The 21,309-nt window shown below is 35.4% G+C and overlaps 2 protein-coding genes across 6 annotated transcripts; both read right to left on the bottom strand.

The window, feature by feature from the left end:
- Positions 1 to 6,401: 6,401 nt before the first annotated feature.
- On the bottom strand, positions 6,402 to 8,355 carry LOC107912925 (cationic amino acid transporter 8, vacuolar). Its single transcript, XM_016841316.2, has one exon. It carries the CDS (start codon positions 8,353 to 8,355, stop codon positions 6,631 to 6,633), a length of 1,725 nt encoding a protein of 574 aa, XP_016696805.2. The 3' UTR covers positions 6,402 to 6,630.
- Positions 6,516 to 14,391, bottom strand: LOC107912924 (ubiquitin carboxyl-terminal hydrolase 27). Of its 5 annotated transcripts, none has more exons than XM_016841310.2 (11): positions 14,111 to 14,391; positions 12,988 to 13,284; positions 12,643 to 12,769; positions 12,275 to 12,375; positions 11,957 to 12,190; positions 11,651 to 11,719; positions 11,369 to 11,512; positions 10,878 to 11,015; positions 10,653 to 10,715; positions 10,188 to 10,523; positions 6,516 to 9,581 (listed from the first exon to the last, which is right to left on the bottom strand). In XM_016841310.2, the coding sequence occupies exons 2-11, from the start codon at positions 13,243 to 13,245 to the stop codon at positions 9,315 to 9,317; spliced, it is 1,737 nt and encodes a 578-aa protein (XP_016696799.1). In that variant the 5' UTR covers positions 13,246 to 13,284; positions 14,111 to 14,391; the 3' UTR covers positions 6,516 to 9,314. The 5 variants fall into 5 exon arrangements, with proteins under 5 accessions (XP_016696799.1, XP_016696804.1, XP_016696801.1 ...); XM_016841315.2 differs by having other exon boundaries at positions 11,384 to 11,512; XM_016841312.2 differs by lacking the exon at positions 14,111 to 14,391 and adding an exon at positions 13,882 to 13,983.
- Positions 14,392 to 21,309: the final 6,918 nt, after the last annotated feature.

Here is a 21,309-nt window from a genome sequence, read left to right as displayed (position 1 = left end):
TGTAGTAAGTGAGGTGATTTGGGTGATTGATTGTAACAAGTCAATGATATCTATTGGGTTGCAATTTATTCTTGTGTAAGGGTAGATTAGATTTTAGACAATAAATTTCTAGATCGATTGTTGAATAAAACATTTACTATGTAAGACTCTACAAAATAAAATTATTATCTAAGTTATGTTAACAAAGCTTGTGCATCTATTTCTCTCTTTACCTTCTTTTCCTATTGTCTAGATTATCCAATCTTGTTCCAAAATGTGTTTGAACATTAGTTGGAAGATTGAGTTAGGACAAGAAGCAAACTTGGTTATTTCATTTGATGTATATATAAAATTCGAATCTTGTAATGATATTGTTTATTTATATTCTATTACAAGTTAATTATTTTTCTTATATCTTATAACAATTATATCTATATAGCATGTAAAATTATATAATAATAATAAACCCTGAAAAAGACGAATAAGATCTAGTTAGTCAAAACAAGCTTCATGCTCGCGTGAGCCGACATTTTTATATATTAAATCAGAAGATCTTTTGGAACCTCTTTTTGTGTGTGTCAATCTTTTTCCGTATGTGTGAATATAAATATTTTATTTTCTTTGGGGGACACAACTTTCTACAATTTCTGTTCTTTTTTGAGTTTTATCCAAAACATTTTAAACGATGCTTATGAAAGCTTTTTTCTTATTCTTTATCACATGAATCTTATAAAGATTTTCTTTTTCTTTTTCTTTTCTTTTAAATTTCAAGAGAAAATAGACCAGAAAAAAAAGTGTCAGGATTATTATTATTATTATTATAGTGAGTGGCTACCCACTTCATCTTACCGTTCTATCTTCCTTCCTTTTTCTCCTTCAAAACTTTTGGGTTCTGTTTTTTGGTTCTTAAGTCAGTTTAAAATTCATGCACACCAACTGTACCATTAAAGGCTAGTCAAACAACATCATCCACAATTGATATATCTACTGGCACAAAGGAGGCAGCAATCTAAGAATAAAAGAATTAAAAGTCCAATCTCCAATCTATTAAAAACCAACTTTTAAGGACGGTTGCATAAATCGATTAAATTGAGTTACAAATTCACTGGTTAGTCAGATGAGTTGAAAGTGTAAAGATTCTCTTTTTGACAACCTATTACCATATTTATCTTATTGAACTTTAATGAATTTCTGAATTTCATTACAAATTTGAATAACAAAAAGGTTCCATATATTATTTTAGAGATTCAATCACTTTTTTTTTCGTACAATGTTTTGCTATGAAAATAAAAAAAAATAAAAAAAGGAAGTGCAAAAGAAATAGATAAGTGTTGGATTTTGCCGAACCCGATGAAGTTGAGGGAGTGGTGCAAAATGATCCATCTTCACCTTAAACAATCACTGCATAGCAACATCCATGAATGAAAAATGGTTCTAAGAAGAAAATACAAGTGGTGGCTTGCTTTTACATCTCATTACTGATCAAATGTATATAATACCCTGAATTGGGAATAACATAAATTTATCAGATAAAACATTTGCTTCTTTGATCATTCATTCACCTAGTTCTATGGTCAAGCATCACAAAAGCAGCAGGCTGATAAGACATGACATGACTTGGACTTTAATCACCACTTAGCTGAGTAAGATGGGCATTAATGAATCAATAATTGCTGCATTAAGCCAATAAATCCTGATTTCAAAGTTAACCATGTTGAAAGCCATGTTTCACTATGAAGAAAGTTTATCCATCCAAGGATCCCTTGTATTGTGGAAGGACATGCAAGAAAGAAAGTCAAAATTTCATTTCTGAAATGCATGGAGAACCTAGCATTAGCAACATAAAGTGCAGATCAATGATGAAGATGTAAACCGTTCACCAACTATAGCATTTCAAAGCTCTGGTTTAAGTTACCACCACATGATAAGTATTTTTTTTCTATTTGAATAAGTGCATTAAAAGGTTTCAATATTTATGGCAGCAAGATGACAGAAATAGAGGGCCTTCCGTGCAGACAAAGAACCTCCAATTCCATTGGATCAGTTATCAAATCAGACAGAAATTCAACACAACCATTAGGACTTAAGAGAGACAGCATGCTATAAAAATAAGCACGAGTTGCAATTTGCAATTCGCAAACCTTTATATTCTCTGACTTCAGAATCAATCACATCCCAACTTTCTGACGTGCAGCCACCACATATCTAGCACTCATTCATCACATCAATGAATAAGAAGGAACACACGGTAAGTAAAAAGTAAACTTCCATATTCCCTTCTCATATTTTTTTCTTTTTTTATCTTTGCCCTCCCGGTTTCTACATCAATTAGCCCATGTATAAAACGAAACAACAGTGACTGAACAAGACATTCCATCAAGAATAACTTTAATTATAGTCACTAACTGACATACATGACAGATGCTATGAATGTTGAATGAGCAGCGCACTTTACAGCCACACGGTGCAGTTCAAGCTTTGCCCAATTACCAGCTCAACATAATAATTTCTTCGTGGAGGAAGAATAACAAGATAGAGTAGTTTGTGTACATGCCAACCCTCAAGGAACTAGCCGCACTAGTCAAATCCCATCTATCAACAGTGTATCATGGTTAGTGCTAAACCGAAATCATAACCAAATTGAAAATTCATTAGTGGTGTAGCCATAATTGCAATTATATTCTATATATGATACTAAATCTGCAGCAGCATGGAAGAGCCCTTGAGTTTTTGCGTAATGAAGGAAACAAAATCTGAAAGGCCCAACTCAATATCATTATAATCACTGATAGTGCAGCCGTAAACGTACAATCAATTCAACAGTCTATGAAATATCAGTATGCCAGTTTAGTACCTTCGAAAGTAATTCACATAGACCAAGCAACCCGTGTATTAGTGTCATCTTCATGTTATTTTCCTATGCCGTAATCATATTTAAGGTGTTATATAAATTTTGACAAGTTAACAATTCATGTTATATAGATTTTGATATATTCGTCAATTCCTGTCATGTTCATGTTAGTGTTTCGTGTCTTGCCATGTTCTTTATCGTATTTTAGTGTGTGTGTTTTCCTGTCGTGTCCAAAATTTCTAGATCTAGTGTCACACGCTTAGTGAAAAGAAAGGAACCACATTCAAGGTCTGAAGAAACAGTGCTAAAGATAGAACAGTATGAGTTCAACAGATATCCACTAACACCTATTCAACCTACCAGTCAAGTGCACTATATCAACAATGGGGGACTACCATTTACCATAAACTTTCTCAACTGATAAGGAAGCATTTTCCTCTTATCTTGTCGGATTAATTTTTCGCTTGCTGAACAAATCATAAAGTTTCTAGAAAGAATAATTAGGATATTAGGCATTAGAATCAAGAGTTTGTTCCAGTTTCCAAAATCCATAGGATAGGAAGAGGAAGGTTGGGGTATGGGAAAGAAGAAGCCTTGCAGTTTTTAAGTTCATCCCCCTATATCTTGTTGGAATATTTTTAAATATTTATTTATAAAAACAATTATTGAAAGATGTCTCTATGAATAGACATAAAAATTCTTATAGATAGGAATGAGATTATATATTGCTCAATGCTTAGTGGATTATTCTTGTCGGTACAAAATGCAAATAGTCATTGGCTTTATTGTATCCTCAAGATTAATTTGCTTGAAACTTGCTTGAAACTTATTTACGCACCGAAGATTAGTGGGGGCGAATATAATATTAAAGACTATGACTTGATACACATATTGGAGCCTTGTCCTATTTCTTCTTTTTCTACTCGAGTTTCGTTCGTGTATTCGATATTTTTCTCACTAGATATTTGTACTAAATATCTCAAACTAAATAGAAAACTACTCAAGACTAAAGTGTTACAAATTCCGTCATTCGCTCTTCTTGTTGGCAAGCAAAAGAAGTACACTTGCAGAACTAAACAACAGCTCACGCCCTACTTTATTTTTATTTTTACTTTTCACTATTCTTATGATATTATGCTTACAGGAGTAAGCAACGGAAAAACAACTGTACGAATACTTACAGAAAAGAACTCTTCAGTCATTAATGATTGTTTGACGCATAGAATTTTTTTGCACTTAAAGTAAAACCTTGATGGGAAGATTAGTGATTATTTTTAGCTAAAGTGCTCGGTACAACATCTAGTGGCTCCCCTCAGTATCTGGTGGATCAGATACAGAAAAAACCATGTTTACATAATCACGTTACGTGAAGGTTTAAGATAATTAATCACAAGAGTTCCTAAGAACATTATGCATGGACAAATTCTATGAATCTCAACTGCTGCTATAAATTTTAGAAAAAGAAATCTCATTAAATGCTATGGAATGCAATTAAACCAGGGATTCATGCTTCAGTTCTTTGTTCCTATGTAGAAGGGCATCCGTAGAGGGACCATTTTCTTGTCATCCTAAGTGAGTTTCAAGAGTCAAAAAAAGGAAGTTGTACTACAAAGAATGAATTTCACATGTACTAAATGAATGATTACATTGTACTAATTTTAACAGCATGGACTTGCTCAAGGAGAACAGAAACAATAATGAGAATTACCCGACACCTTGACCGGAACCAAGTACGTATAAATAAAATTATGCTCGACTGAAGCAGTGGATTAACTTGGATAGCTTCGCCTATCCCCAAACTCCCTGATGAAATAGAACAAAATATATGGCCAGCCTGAGGCTATATGTTATATTTTTCAAACCGCAAAAAATAATGCCAGGAAGATGACTGCATGTCTGCATCTCAAAAAGATCAGTTTCATATAAACAAATACACAACTGATTGGTGTAGAAACGTTAAAATCAAAGATAAGCTAGACCACTAAAGTCGAGGTTTAAACAAAGGAGGCTTCATATGTGGATTTATATTAAAGCTGAATGTTGAAAATTCAGAATTCACTGATTGTTCTTTCCAGAATGGGATCATTTCATTTTCTTGTATAGTTCATGACATGCAACTAATAGTCTTCCTCCACACTAGCTGGAGAACAAAATAAGAGATCCTTCTCCAAGAACCATTAATTCTTGCATGAATTTCAAGATGAGAACCAACTAGTACTGCAGAAGTAGCAAAACATGTCAATCAATATCCTGAGTAAGATCAATAAAAGTATCTTAATCATCTAAACCACCAGAAAATATGTTACACCACCAGACAGGGTTCCAGTTCTCATTAAAACTCCACAACACTGATAACATGTAGAGATCCAACAAATTTACTTCTAGACTGAGTCTCTACTGTCTACTGTTTGCTGAAAAAGAAAAGTATATATATACTAAATGCATTTCAGCTCTATATATCACCATTTACCAGAAGAAACTTTTAGAACACTCGCAATGCTTTGTGCTGGGTCAACTATGCTTTTAGGATCAAGTTCAGCAGCGCTAACTAGCCATAAAATCTGAAGCCTTTATCTATTTTCTCTTGCAATTTATATAGCGTTTTAAAAAAAAAAAATTAGCAAGGGGTCCATAAGTTCCATGGTAACAAAAAGAGAGATTATTCCAGGATCACTAAAATAGAAGCAAAGAACTTATAAGAATACTGCAGGATCAATTTATAAAGTCAAGATATGGCTAAAACATAATAACACCAAACAAGCCTTCGCAATAGCTGCTATTGAGACGGTGAAATCCCCAATTACCAAAATAGCAAAGGGTGCAGACCTGCTGGTGCTAGACCCCAAAATGTCAATATAAATACAAAAAAAAAAAAACAGTAAACAAGACTATGCCCTGGTAAAAAACCATTAAAATTCAAGTTAGAAACACTCCTAAGCAAATTACTTATGGAAGTCCAAGTAAATCTAAAACCCCAATGAGGTATCCAAGCAAGAAAACCAGCGAGGAAGCAAATGAAGTTGCAGTTATGAGGGATCTAATTTAGGGAGGCAGGACAATATAAACAACGTGGTTTTGCAGTCCATCATTTGCGAATCTTTCAAGAGGAATCTAGCTAGTAGAAGAGCAGTCATTTCCAATAGAGAAGACAGACCAGATAAAAATGATTCGAGCCAATTTTTCTAGATGAAGCTGAAAAGATGTCATTCGATTAATTCTCCTCTCTTTATGCATCATGGTTAGCACTAGAGCATAGTCATCACAGATTCAAAGCGCCAAGTCTAATGACATATTATTTAATAAAACACCATTCCGTGAAACATGGTCATAATGGGTTAACCTGCATGAGATTAGTATAGCTACAGCAGCACCTGTTGAAACTTTTGTCTGAATAGCTACATCCGATGGTCTTAATACTGTAGTGATCACAAGAAAACTAAACCTACAACAATGTATTAAGTCATGTAAGATCAGGTATTCATTGAGAGAGAGAGAGGGATCCATTGCAATTAATCTAGAAAGCATTATGATGGGAGAGTAACAGGTTCCCCAATTGAATGGGCAAGCAATAGAAATCCTAATTGGCAGAGTGCTTTTTAAATATATACTTGCAGTTTTGGAAACATTATGGATGGAGAATAGACAGAGTTGAGTAAAAGAAAACAAGAAAGCGTGAAAAAAGTGCTGAAATGAAAGCGGTATATTACACCAGAAATTTATATAAACTAGTAAAAAATCTGTCCCACTCACTACTGCATTAATTGTCCTTCAGGTTACAGCTTTATTTACCCTCTTCAGTTTTAGGCACTTAATTCATTTTGGTGAGCCACATCATAAGTGGCATGAAGACCTACAAGCAGGTAGTACACTATCATTACTGCACTGCAAATGATAAACCTCAAAATTGCTGTAAGACCCAAAGATCCTATGAGAAACAAGTTCATCACAATTGACAAAGATGGCAACCAAGGAACAAGTGGAACTCCCCAGACCTTTGGAACACGCTGCTTGGAAAGAAATGCCATTCCCAAAGTCCCGAAGAACCATAGCAATCCAGCCGTAGTGTACCCAAGCCATCCTCTCTCATTTGAATTCCAAAGTGCTGAAACTCCAATTGAGGAACCAATAGTAATGAATAAGCATATAAGAAATTTTACCAAATCATTCTTCGGAGTAACATCTTTCACATAATATCGTCTCACAAGCAATGCAACAGCTATTAGCATAAAAATGAAGAGTGTGCTGAAAGACAAAACACTTGACAAAACATCTAAACTAGAGAACAATGCAACAATAGCACTAATCAGAGTCACCAGCAGGGTAGCATATACAGGAGTTCCAGTTTTGGGATGAATCAAAGCGAAAAAAGGAGGAATCATATGAGCTCTAGCAATCTGAGTTGTGTATCGAGCTTGCCCAAGAGATCCAACCAACAAGCTTGTTGTCATTCCCTTAAGTGCACATATGCTAACCAAATACTTGGCCCAATTCATCCCAATTTGTTCAAAAACAACAGAATATGCAGCATTTACATCAATCTCAGTATACTTCACCATCATGGTCAATGCTAAAGCCATCAAGCAATAAACCACCGTAATTCCAGACATGGAACCAACCAACCCAATTGGTATATCCCTAGAGGGTTTCTTAGTCTCCTCAGCCATATTTGCCACCATATCAAAACCTGTATAAGACCAATAAACCACAGCAGCGGCCCTGAAAACCCCTTCTACCCCATAAGGAAAAAACGGTTCCAGATTCGAAGTTTTTGCATGAATAAACCCGAAAACTATAACAAAGACAATCACCGCACCACTAACCAAAGAAGCAATCCAATTCAACCAAGACGTCCTCTTAGTTCCGCTCATTGCTATCCCATTAGCAACCAAAAGTACCACAACAGCAAGTGGATCTAAAAGGTTAAATCCTACAGGCAAAGAATCAACCTTAATTCTCAAAAAGTCTGAATCATTCTTAATCATACTAGCAAAATAAGAAGACCATGATCTTCCTAATCCTGCAGCTCCGACTAAAGCTTCTAAAAGAATATTACCAGCAGCTATAAATGCAACGAAATCACCTAGTTCAACACGAAGATACGAAAACGAACCACCAGCTACAGGAATCTCGGCTGCAAATTCAGTGTAACAAAAAACAGATAGCAATGCTGAAAGCCCAGATATAGCATAGGACAAAACAATAGCTGGACCTGCATTATTGTGAGCTTCTTGACCTGTTATGACAAATATGCCAGAACCAACAACAGAGCCAAAGCCGAGCCAAATGAGGTCCCACCAGGTTAGACATTTTTGCATGGGGTTTTCACTTACTTTTTGAAGGGTTACAAGCTCGTCGGTGGAGGAGGAACGTGCTAAGAGACGGTCACTGAGACGAGGACAGGTTTGGGAAAGTGCTGTTTTGTAAGATGACAAGGTTTGAAACGAGGTTTCTGGGAAGAAGTCCGTTTTGCTCCATCTCCAGTAGCTTCTTTTAGTTGTTGAAGAAATTGGTTTTTCCTTAGCCATGGAGATTCAAATACCCAAAAAAGAATCGACAGAAATAAATGATAACAGATTGAACTGGAGGTACGGACAAGAGGTGATCTGAGAACCGGAAAGAATACGGATGTGATAATATGGGAAGTGCTGAATTTGTGATATATGATAACAAGAGATTCACTATAATCAGGAATCGGATTAACGATTACTACACAAAGATTTCGTTCGCACATGTCGTAAAGGAAATCAGGTATACGCTACTGTACACGTATCTATCATAATTGGGCAGATAATATGTCATTTTCAAGTGGGAACACAGTAATTTTTTTTTATCATTTTGAGACTAGATTGAGAGTTCAGAATAAATTTGCGAAGTAACCTAAGGTTGCTGTTTCTTGATATCAAGATATATGTAAACCCATCTCACTAACATGTTGACATGCTTTACTAAGGATAGTGTTCATAAGCTGACAGTGCATGAAATTACAACCCAAACACCCAATTATTTACCATCACGAAGCTTGGCAAAATCAAGTTGTAAAAGCCCTCACAAAGAGGCAATTGCATTGAATCTCCTTAAACATATTCCAACTAGCTCCTAACATTTTCCTTTAGAAAAAAAAAACACAAACAACGATATGAAGCGGCAAATGTTGTATTTATAGCAAGAGCAAAAACCCTTGGACCATCCATCCTTCCTGTTAGTTCTGCTGTTTGCCCTTCACAAGGAAATGATAGGTATAGAGTGGAGAGGTTCAGTTTCAAGGTATAATCTCCAAACAAGCTATGCTTCTTCCACAGTTACTCCGGGAAAGGGTTGATCCCAATCAGTTGATCACAATCAATTCTCAGTCAGGCCTCTCACAAGCACCATATCAACACTTTAATATTACAATTTGCAATTATGATGCTAGAAGTAGCTTTTGAGAGAAATGAGATGGAGAGTTTGGGAAATCATAAGTATACGAGTAGGCATCATTTCAGCCTTATACGATCCTCTCATAGAAAAGTAGGCTTGCTTCTGCAGCTAAAACATCCTTCTCTGAGACACTACATACTTGAGAATCTGAAATGCAGAACCACTTGGTTGTAGCGGGCTCGGAGTATTCATCAGAATCTTCCTCATCAGATTTAGTTCTCATACTTCTGTAAACAGTGTAATGCCCACCTCCAGGTCTCCCAAAGTGCTCCACAACTGAAGCAAGTCGGTATGATTTAGTTTCTGAAGGAGGTAACTTGCTGGTCAAGCTTATCTGCATAAAAATACACATCCAATATAGACAGCCGTCAGCCCTCACTCAATCATGAATCCCAAATCTAATGTGTAGCATATAGTAAGAAAGTTAGCAAAACAAACTTAGTTTTGGAACTTAATCATGAAACTTTTTCCTCCTAAACCAAGTTAAGAAACAGATGCTTATATGCAAGGAAGGAGTCATAATTTTCAAGAAAGAGGTTTGGAGTGAATCACACGCAACAAAGGATCTCCAACAAATTGTTTCCTTGGCACTTCATTCATGTAGCAATACTCACATTTGATTACAATTTCACACTTTATCAATGATGAGAAGGGAAAAAGAAATCAATGCTTCTTGCAGAAAACATGCACAAAAATAGTAGCAATAATACCAAAAAAAGGAACATAGGGAGAACTATCATCACAAATGGTAAACTGCGAGGCATGAGAACCAAGGCAAGAAGCCTCTAAAGCTCTGACACCTTAACACAATTTACAAGACGTGCTTTAAAAACATTAAAATTAAACCTTTTAGTGAACCAACAAAGATAGTTATTAATATATGTTGCTCAAAATTGCATAACAACCTACATATGACCAGATTAGTAATTATTCAACCAACCTTATCATTATGTTGCTCATGCATGTCTATGTTGGAGGCCTTTGAACAGCCATCAGTTGGGTACAGCTTACTCTTCTCAGGCAAAGATTCTCCGGGGGAAGTAGTACATTGAGATCCATTTGCAACTAATATTTCTGAAGAGACCTTTTCTCCTGTTGGTTTACTGATGCGATTGAGAATGCTTTCATATTGAGCATTGATAAGGTTGAGATGAGGCATTGTCTTCTGATTTTGCAGCTTCAGTTGCCCTTTATGGACCCCTTCCCAGTTCGTTATTTCCACCTCAGTAGTCATGAATGGCGACAGGTCTAAAATCAATGGAAAAGCAATATGGCCCTGCATTCATTAAGGCATGATTTTATGACAAACAATTCTCATTTAAATTTTAGCAAAGAAGACATACAAGCAAGAATTACTTTCTAAGGAAACCATGCTGTGAGACTGATTAACAAGCAAGGAAACTACCTGAAGCTTGATTAGTTCCCCGAACTCATTAATTGAAGCACGTTGTAGATGAAGACATAGAATCTGCAAGTGTATGATCAAAAAATAAGCACCCTATGAGATCAAACAAAATATTCATGCAGAGAGAGCCTACAAGAAAAGAATCATTGTTATGACCCTAAACAACATATTGACACATTAGAAGCAAATTGAATTTTGTTAGAAGCAAGATATCAATATTAATACCTTTGGACAACGAGCAATACATAGCTGCTTTAGAGTATTAGAAAAGTTATTTGACCAGGGTAGATTTTCTAGACAGCAAAAACTCCGACAATCACAGGATTCTTCTGCACCGCATCTCTTCAACTTTTCAATCTCAATCTGATTTCAACGTTCAAACATTATGTTTATAAGAATATGCAGCAATTAATTGCATTGATAACCAAGAAACTGAAATATCAGACTCAAGCAACATGCTAAGAATCCAGCAGATTCCCCCACACACAAAGAGAATGAGATAACCAGTAGGAATGTGGATGGTATCAGGATAACACTTTTAAGATAGTCAGGATAACACTTTTAAGATAGAGATAAATAAGAAGATCATATGTATGAAGATTCTATACAGGAGTTGGTATTCATCATAGGATCAGTTTAGGATATTTCGATTTAACAATAATAACATTTTTGTCATCTAGTAAATAGAAAACAAGCTAATTCTTAAATTACCGTACTAGAAAAGGCATCACCTCATTTGCTCCTTTACAAGATAAAAACTTTATTGCAGCACTGTGCCAACAATGGCTGCAGTAGTAATTCTCAAGTTTTTCAGCAAGGACAAACTGCCATAAGCAATCCTCCAAGGTACATCCAGCCATCTAGTGTTGCATCGAAGAAACTTGCATTAGAGTTAAAGGAGGGTCCACAAAGTTATCAAAAGAAAATTTTCCAAGAAGCTATGGGCTTAAGCATGCATAATTAAAATTATCAAAAAGCAAAACCTTTAGTTAACATACAATGGTGGAAGCACCATAAAGCACTGGAAAAAGGGGCAAGCTGTGAAAAAATTGAAAATCCAAAGAAATCTGCAATGTTAAATAAAAGAAAAAGTATTAGAAATGCCAAAAGGAAAAGGACAGGTTAGATAAAAATTTTATAAATACTTTCTTAATTCCAGATTCTCAAATGTGGCTAAGTCATAAAAATGAATCACAATAATGTATTTGTTAATGTTCAAACATAGCCTACCAATGGTTTTGCTTAAACAAACAAATGCAAAGGAAGAGAAATTATAAAGATGCATCCGACAAGGGAATAAGAACCTGATATGAACAACTGCGGCAAGATAAAATGCTACCAATTATACCATCAAAAGGTCCAAGATAGTGTTGCTGCCATCTTTTCTGCTCATTCTGAACCTCCTTCCTCTCTGGAGTCAGAATCCTACTAGTTTGCGAAGCAAAAATATCTGCTAGAGTACTTTGATTGGGAAGATATATATCAGAAAATTCTTCTCTTAATGAAGACAAAAGATGGAGAAACGCTTCAGCTGCATCCTGCATGTAGAAGTAACATACGAGATAAATTACACTCTAGATGGTGTCAACTGTATTGCTAAAATATTGAGAAAACAAACACACCTGCTGGCTTGTTAAATCAAAATTTTGAATATAAAGCGACAATGCACTCATAACTTTATGTGGGCTTAATGAGACTCTCCTTTCTCCAGCCATGCCTAATTCTGCAAATTTGGAGTATATTTATATAGCACATGCTGTGATGACCACATTGAATTCAGTCTTTAAGGAGTTTGACAAGGTCAAATGTGTATTTCTGATCCTCAACTAAAGTAATCCTTGGAAACAAAGATGAAGTACCTTATTATATGCCTTGGTCATTAGAGAAACAAGAAAACACTTACAGACAACAGTTTAGTAATTAGTGCATTAAAATCTGTGATATAGAAGTTTTAAAGAAAGCAAAACAGTTCACCAAGTTCTGATGTTACCTTCTAAGAGATCAGATAAAGTAATTGTAAGTGGCAGGCTTTCACCCTGTCTGTCAACTAGTGTTGATTCACATTCGCCTAGTATCTTCGGAAGAAAAGACTGAAAATATGAGCAGCTAGCCAGAGCCTGGAATATTGCAGATTCAAGAACCCAAAATGAACAGAACTTCAACATAATTTTCCTTTAATGAAAAATGAGCATCAAGAAAATGTTCAGACTAAACAAAAAACAAAGAATCAAGTTGTAATTAATTTTTTATTTCCTATTTTTTTTTCTATTTTTCTTAGCAAACACAAAGACTCTAAATAAAAACAAAAATACCCACTTGCTTAAAGGAATCGAACCTGCAATATTACATTCAAGAAGCAGTTATTGCCAAGATTTTGCAACCCAGGAACTAAGCATAACTTCTCCAAATGTTTTTTTCTCTTTTCCCCCAATTTTCCATCTCTTATTATAGCCAATACAAAACCAACAACTCCCACTAAACCAACCACAGATATATGAAACCCAAAATCAGCAGCCCATCTCATATGCAACAAAGCTCTATAACCATGTTTCCAATTGCGGATTATTGCCCTCATACTAGTTTCTTGTTCCATATCCTTTCTGTTACTGACAGAAAAGCCTACAAGATAATTCTGAAAAAGTAAACAAAAAAAATAGATTTGTTAAATAAATGGATGAAAACCCAAATTCAAATTTTAATAAAAGCTGCATCATAAACTCCCAAAAAAAGAAAGATGCTAAGCTATGCATAATTGAGAGAACATTTTTAGAACAATCATAGGAATTTGTATTCATATGCAAAAAACATAACGAAACCTTAAAATTGTGGATTAATTGCAACTTTGCAAATTACATAAGACCACAAAAACCTACTAACTTGAATTTATGGCCTAAAATGAAAAGGAAGAACTTAGCAAATAAAATGATTCACTATAAAACGGATGTTCTCAAAACAAAACGTGCATATACATATCCATATCCATATCCATATCATATAACTTACAAACCATAATTTTCCCAAACAATTAATAGAATGCAAAATCTTGCACGACTCAACTTCATTGCTAAACTTCAACAATAAACAAACGCTAAATCCTTTTATTTCCTCGACTTCCCTATCTAAGCCTACAGCAAAACAACTGCTATTAAATCAAAGTTCCTACATGAGAACTTTTCAAACTCATTTAATCAACATGGGTGAGAATTTTACATTATTAAAAATATCATACCCGGTCAATAAATTAATAGCAAAGAAAGAAACCCTTTTGCAACAACTAAAAAGGAAAGAGGGAAAAAGAAAAACCCAGTTTTAAGCCAAAAGAATTCCATCAAATCAAGCTACTATTTCTAATGTCAACCGCTAGTCAGTTTAAGTCCAACCCAACAACCAAACCTATAATAAAATAGAAGTTTTTTTTTTTTGAATTTGATGAACCAAAAACAGGAAAGAAATTATACCAGGGGTTCATCAATCACCGAGTTGGAGACTCTGGGGATTTGAGTTTTGGGAAAAAGTGGAAAACAGAGCTTTGAAATAGAGCTTGGGGCAGCGATGAAAAAAAATATCAAAGAAGAAAAAAGTAAAGCAAATTAAAATGGTTATGGAAGCTTTGGTAATGGCGGCCGAAACAGAAACATTGGCTGCGAATTGCGTTGTTGAGCGGGAAGTAAGACCGTCGTTGAGCAACCCAAGGTAGCTTTGGCTGTTGGGCAGAAAAAGTATTACGATCAATTTTATTTTGGTCCAATTTTCTTGAAGGTCATTATATTTTACGGAAATTTGAAACTAAGTATCCGTACTTTAATTTCAAACCATGGAATCCGTATTATACCCCTACCCTGGCTAAGACGTGGTAGCATGAGAAATAACCTAGGTGGCACCATTCGACTTGTCGCCCAAGGACTAGCCACTTGTATGCTTTACATTGCCCATAAGGACGCCACCTATCTTTCGCCAAATTGCTGACCCCTCCATCGAGCCAACACTTTTAACGGACCCTTCATTAAGTCACCCGCAATTAGCGACACACTCTCATCCCTAAGAGGGGACCACTAAATGACCAATAAGGCTTATTGACTTTGTATTACCTTAGCAAAGAAAATGTTAAAGAAAACCTACGTAATACTACACTTAACGACAACTGACATGTAACGAACCTGCCACTTGGCCAACCACACAGGCAAGCCACCATCTATACTATTGGTGACATGTCACTTCAGCAAAAGGGCCTATCCCCTAATAGATACCCTGGCCCACGATGAATGAAGGATCTTTAGCCCTTTCTTACTCCCTTAAACTTTATATTGTCTCATCTACCTTCTTCCTCTTCTTCTTTAACTACCCCGGCTCTCATAACAGGCTAACAATAGTTGGCTTTTTGGTATGGAAACCTACGAGAGACCTTTACCAAACATCTAAAGCATAATATGGTGTGAACCAACCATAGTTGTTGTCTGATGTTAACCAAGTGAACTCGTCGAGCTCGATATCTAGCATGGGCCAAAAAAAAGCTGAGATTTAGTTTGCAGTGACTTATTTGAAGCTACGAGAAATGAAAAAAAAAAGAAATAAATAATGGTAAGTATGTCGGAAGTGGAACATGTGGCATATGGTACGAGTCTTTTAAGGAATCGAACCAATAAACAAATTAAAAACATACATAAGATGATGGTCGCCCATAATTTTGCACTACAAGTTTTGGCTCCTTCGAAAAAATGGAAAAGCTAAGGCCACAGGGCATCTAAAATCCTAAATATTAAAGAAGATGTTAGAATTAAGTGACCCAAATCCTTATTAAAATAAAATACAATGGTAAAATAAAATAAAAGTAAAATCCATATAGAACTACACTTTTTTTATTTTATTTTAGAATAAGGTTTTTAAACCTTATTAAATTTCATCTATTTGATATTGATTAGAATAAGGTGTTTCAATTTTACTACACTTTTTCTATTAGAATATGGTTTACAAGCCTATATATAGACATAGTCTACTTCTCTTGTATTCATTCGAATTAACATAGTGAATTATCTTCTCCTCTGCCCGTGGTTTTTTCTTGAAAGGGTTTCCACATAAAATCAATACAATATGTTCTTTTTTTTCTCTTTTCTTTGCGATACATTGTCATTATCGACATTCGATTTTTTTTTTACAAATTGGTATCAGATCTTTTAGGTTGTTCATCTCAATCACGGTAATGGCTTTTTTAAAGTATGAAATTCCGTTGTTAGATCACAACACTAGATTTGCGTTGTGGCAGATAAAGATGCAGGCAGTTCTTGTGCAATGGACTTAGAGGATGCCCTACTAGGGATAGATAAGATGTCTTCGATATTGACGGAGGAAAAGAAGAAGCGTAAGGATCGAAAGGCGTTAACACAGTTACATCTACATTTGTCTAACGAAATATTGTAGGATATAATGAAAGAGAAGACCATTGCTGCATTATGGAACAGGCTGGAACAAATGAGCATGTTGAAAACTCTAACCAACAATTTGTATATGAAGCAGCGTCATTATGCTCATCGTTTGGAGGAATCTGTGCACGAACACTTAACAATGTTTAAAGAAATTCTCTCAAACTTGGAGGCCATGAAGGTTCAGTATGATAAGGAAGATCTAGGGTTGATTCTACTTTGTTCGTTGCCTCCGTCTTATTCAATTTTTAGATACACGATTTTATATAGCCGCGAGCCTCTCATAGTTGATAAGGTTTATTATTCTTTGACCTCGTATGATAAGATAAAACATCTTGTGGTTAAACTCGACTCTCAGGGAGAGGGTCTCATTGTTCGTGGGAGAAAAAATCGAAATGCTAATGATGATCATGGAAGGACACAGGAACAGAATCCTCGCGGTAAATCTAAGGGTAGATCGAAGTCTTCAAACAGAGTTAAAACTTGTAACTTATGCAAGAAGAAATGGCACATTGAATCTGAGTGTTATAAGCTACAAAACAATATTAAAAGGGAGGTTGCGAATAAAAAGGAAAAACAACTAGAAAAATTTAGTGAAGCTGATATTGTAGAAGACTACAGCGATGGTGAACTTCTAGTCGCTTCTATCAATAGTTCTAAAGTTAGGGAGGAGTGGATCCTTAATTCAGGCTACACCTTCCACATGAGTCTCAATTGGGATTGGTTTATAATTTATGAAATAGTGTTTGAAGGTGTTGTTTTGATGGGAAATAATGCTTCCTGTAAAATTGCAAGTATTGGAACGATTAAAGTTAAGATGTTTGACAGGGTTGCCAGAACACTTAGTGACGTGCGACATATTCCAGAATTGAAGAGAAATTTAATTTCATTGAGTATTCTTAATTCAAAAAGGTACAAATACATAGCTAAAAGTGGGGTTTTGAAGATTTCTAAAAGTTCCCTCATTGTGATGAAAGGGTAGAAAAAGACTCCCAAGTTATATGTTTTGCAAGGTTCTACTATTACTGGTGATGCAACTCCGCTTCTTCTTCCTTGTTAGATGATGATGTTACTAGACTTTGGCATATGCGCTTAGGGCATATGAGTGAGAATGGCATGACAGAATTGAGCAAAAGAGGACTTCTTGATGGGCAAGGAATTTGTAAACTGAAGTTTTGTAAACACTGCGTTTTTAGGAAGCAAAAGAGAGTTTGATTCACCAGAGGAATCCTGTAACACCCCGTACCCGAGACCGTTGCCAGAGTCGGACACGAGGGGTTCACAGACTAAATTCGCTTACTATCGCAGTCCATTTTAAAATTTTCCAGGCAGTTGGCTAACTGCGACACTGTCACCTTAAAAATCATATCTTGAGTTTCACAACTCGAAAATCAGTTTCGTAATTTTTCCCTGAAAATAGACTCATATTCAAATCTACATATTTTTTTCTAGAATTTTTGGTTGGGCGAATTAGTACAGTTTATTAGTCAAAGTCTCCCATGTTACAGGGATCAACTACACTGACCTTTGCGCATTACGACTTGGATATCTCCCTTCACAGAGCTTCAATACTGATGCTGTTTGTTTCTATAGAAACTAGACTCAGAGAGGAATCTATACATATATGGCATGACTCCTAATTATCTCTGGTTAATTTATAATGAATTTCCAAAGTTGAAACAGGGAATCCAGAAACCGTTCTGGCCCTGTCTCACGAGAACCTGAATATCTCTTAACGTACTGTCCATATGATCGTTTCGTTACTTTCCTATGAAAATAGATTCATCAAGGTTCGTTTACATAATTTATTCATTATTTAATTCCAATCCTACTATTTTTAGTGATTTTCCAAATCTACATCACTGCTGCTGCCAGCATCTGCCTTTAAGGTAGACTTTACCTATTTCATAGTTTCCATGATTCAACTAGCCCTTTTAGCATGAATAGCACAAATTATGATAGTGATTAATCATTCCATACCAAATGATTATAACATTATGCTCAAACATATATAAGCCATTTTCGCATGGCTATATACATTAACCAAAATATTCTTCCGCCACTAGTCTATTTTATACATGCCATAAGATAATCCAAAACATAGCAGTACCAAACAGTGGATAGTGATAGTGTGACTAGTTGCTGACGATCCCCGAGCCTATAGCTTCGCAATGAGATCTATAAAACAGAGGAAACAGAGTAAACGGAGTAAGCATTACAATGCTTAGTAAGTTTTAAGCAGTGTCAACAGATAACAATCAAATTATAACATAGTTGTTCGTATTTTTATTTCACTCTTCCTTCGGGCATACCATCCCTTTGCCGAATATGCACATCTCATCATATACAATAGGCAGATAAACTTTCACATAAAAGTGAGCTCATGTGACATAGATATATCGTATGATTTCACATAACCTCTCACTCTGATCCGATGTCACATAATCATAGGAATAGTCTCATAGATTGCTCTCGTATGCGTCACATAACTACCTTATGATTTAGTGCAAATCAAGCTCACATATAAACTTGGAGTACATACCTGTTTAACCTTTCGCATTGAATATATTTATAAGCAATTCTTATTACGAAGTCTTACCCAGACATAATCTCCACACGAAGTTATCGAGTCTTACCCGGACAAAATCCCCACACGTAGTCATCGGGTCTTTAGAGCTCGGATATAGTACGAGCACGAAGCTTACGGACATTAATCAGTGATAATATTCTCGCATAAAGCCTGCGGGGTTTTAACCCGGATATAGTACTGACACAAATGCCCTTCGGGACTTATCACATTCATCACATCGGCCATTAGGCCCTATCACATATATATACACTTTCACATTCATCACATCGGACATTAGGCCCTATCACATATATATACACTTTCACATTCATCACATCGGCCATTAGGCCTTATCACATATATACACTTTCACATTCATCACATCGGCCATTAGGCCTTATCACATATATACACTTTCACATTCATCACATCGGCCATTAATATATACACTTTCACATTCATCACATCGGCCATTAGGCCTTATCACATATATACACTTTCACATTCATCACATCGGCCATTAGGCCATACTATCATTTCATATTCGAATACTCATAAACTTACAATATCACGATTTAGAATTCAAGTATGGGTTTAATCAATAGCTTGTGAGCAACTAAAACAAGTTTATCAAGGTTCGCAACATAATCTCAAATTCAGCACAAGCTGTTTTTCCTGAGCAATAGTCACTAAATTATTTATGACTGGAGCTACAAAACTCCAAATCACTTTCCATTAATTTTTCCTGAATATAGACTCGTATATCTTCCATCCATAAAATTTCCAGAATTTAAGGTTTGGCCAATCAATACCAGATTTTTCTTAAAGTTTCCCCTGTTTCACTGTTTGACTAATCTGACCACTCTTCACTACGAATAAAATTTCTCATTTTACAGAATTCAAAATGTGTTGTATTTGATTTCATTTGAAACTATACTCATTAAGGAGTCTAAGCATATAAATTTTATCTTATAACCATTTTTGTACAATTTATAATGATTTTCTAAAAACAGAACAGGGGATTTCGGAGTCATTCTGACACCGTCTCACACAACTTTAAATATCTCATTATCGGAAATTCCTTTGCTTACACGGTTTCTTTTATAAGAAACTAGACTCATTAAGCTTTAATTTCATGTATCATTCAGCCTCTAATTCAAGTCCATAAATTTATGGTGATTTTCTAAAGTCACGTTTCTGCTGCTGTCCGAAGCAGACTATTTCAAATTACCCTTAAATTCCCAAGCTCAAACACTTAAGAACTTACCATTTGAGCTTAGAACATATCATGGCCACATCATATCTTACTAAATCAACTCATCATGTCCTATTATAATTGAATTTACTCAACGTTTAAACACTTAAAACTTACCTCGGAAGTTGCCGAACGATTACGACGGCTCTTCGATCACTTTTTTCCTTTCCCTTATCCAACTTTGATCCTCTAGGCTCTTGAGCTAAATCAAACAAATTTACTTCTCAATCAAACACATATATATGGCAACCATATACATTTCAAAAACCAATTCGTTCGTATCATTTGTCCATATATTAGCTTTTAGCATATTTGGTCATTAGAGTGACCTATTTAACTTTCAAGCATTCATTTCTAATTTTAATTAAACAATGCCGAATGCCATTAGCTACTAATGCCACACACACATGTGCATAAAATTCATCCATACATAACCTCTAGCTCATTCGGTCATTCATCTCTCAAACCTATCAAAGTTTCATGTCGAACTTCCCTGGCCGAATACACATATAAGCACATAATGCACATTTAGAATTTTTTTTATTTACTTCATGATACATTCGGCCTTGGCAACAATTTCATTAGAAATCCCTATTAGCCACTTCATCAATCAATTATATCATCTACTTAATATTTCATAACTTATCATGCTAGCTGAATATTATTTATTCAAGTTCATCATCTTCATATTCGGCATTAGCATCAAATATAATAGCCCATTTCTTCCCACTTTGAATCTATGCATCCATTTAATCATAGTTTGTTCAAGCACTCATACAACAAGATTCATCCAATTTAACAAGAAACAAAAACTTTATTCCTCCATAGCTACAATGGCCGAAAGATCTAGACATCTCAATACCGAAATTTCTAACATGGGTTGCCTAAAGAATTTGGTAGGGAGTTCAAATTTATCTAGCATTTCAAGTAACTTAACACATCCATATAGCTAACATGCTAATAGTCTCAAGGCTTCAACTAAAACTTTTGAAGCCTCTTAGTCGAATACTAACTCTCTAATAATCCCAAATCCATCCATGAGATAGTTAGAATTTAGACTAATCATCCAAGGGATGTATGAACTTTCAAAGCAACACTAAACATACCTTAATCTAGTGAGCCTTCATAGCCGATTTTTCTCCAAGCTCATTCCCTTCCTTTCTTTCTTCTATTCGGCCAAAGATGTTCAAGGATGAACACTTTTTTTTCTTTGTTTCCTTTCTTCCATTCATGGCAAAGGGGAGGCATGGATGAGACCATTTTTTTTTCATCACTCCACCTTTTTGCATTACTTTAATCCTAACCCCTTTTTTTATTCTTTCTAACATAACTCACTAACACAACATGTTTGCAACATGTTTCCACCCATAGCATGGCCGGCCACTATGCTTTAATTTTGGGTAATTTGACATGCAA

This window comes from Gossypium hirsutum, chromosome A13, assembly GCF_007990345.1.
Source record: "Gossypium hirsutum isolate 1008001.06 chromosome A13, Gossypium_hirsutum_v2.1, whole genome shotgun sequence".
NCBI classification, from domain to species: domain Eukaryota; kingdom Viridiplantae; phylum Streptophyta; class Magnoliopsida; order Malvales; family Malvaceae; genus Gossypium; species Gossypium hirsutum.
The sequence above is the reverse complement of the archived record's forward strand: the minus strand, read 5'-3'. Positions and strand labels throughout refer to the sequence as shown.

Bases quoted from the DNA above. Each gene is read 5' to 3' on its own strand.
- LOC107912925 (XM_016841316.2), bottom strand. From the start codon at position 8,355: ATGGCTAAGGAAAAACCAATTTCTTCAACAACTAAAAGAAGCTACTGG.
- LOC107912924 (XM_016841310.2), bottom strand. From the start codon at position 13,245: ATGGAACAAGAAACTAGTATGAGGGCAATAATCCGCAATTGGAAACAT. The intron at 12,191-12,274 runs GTGTGTTTGTTT...TTCTACATGCAG, and splicing joins TTGATTTAACAAGCCAGCAG to GATGCAGCTGAAGCGTTTCT. The intron at 10,524-10,652 runs GTAGTTTCCTTG...TAATGAATGCAG, and splicing joins GGGAACTAATCAAGCTTCAG to GGCCATATTGCTTTTCCATT.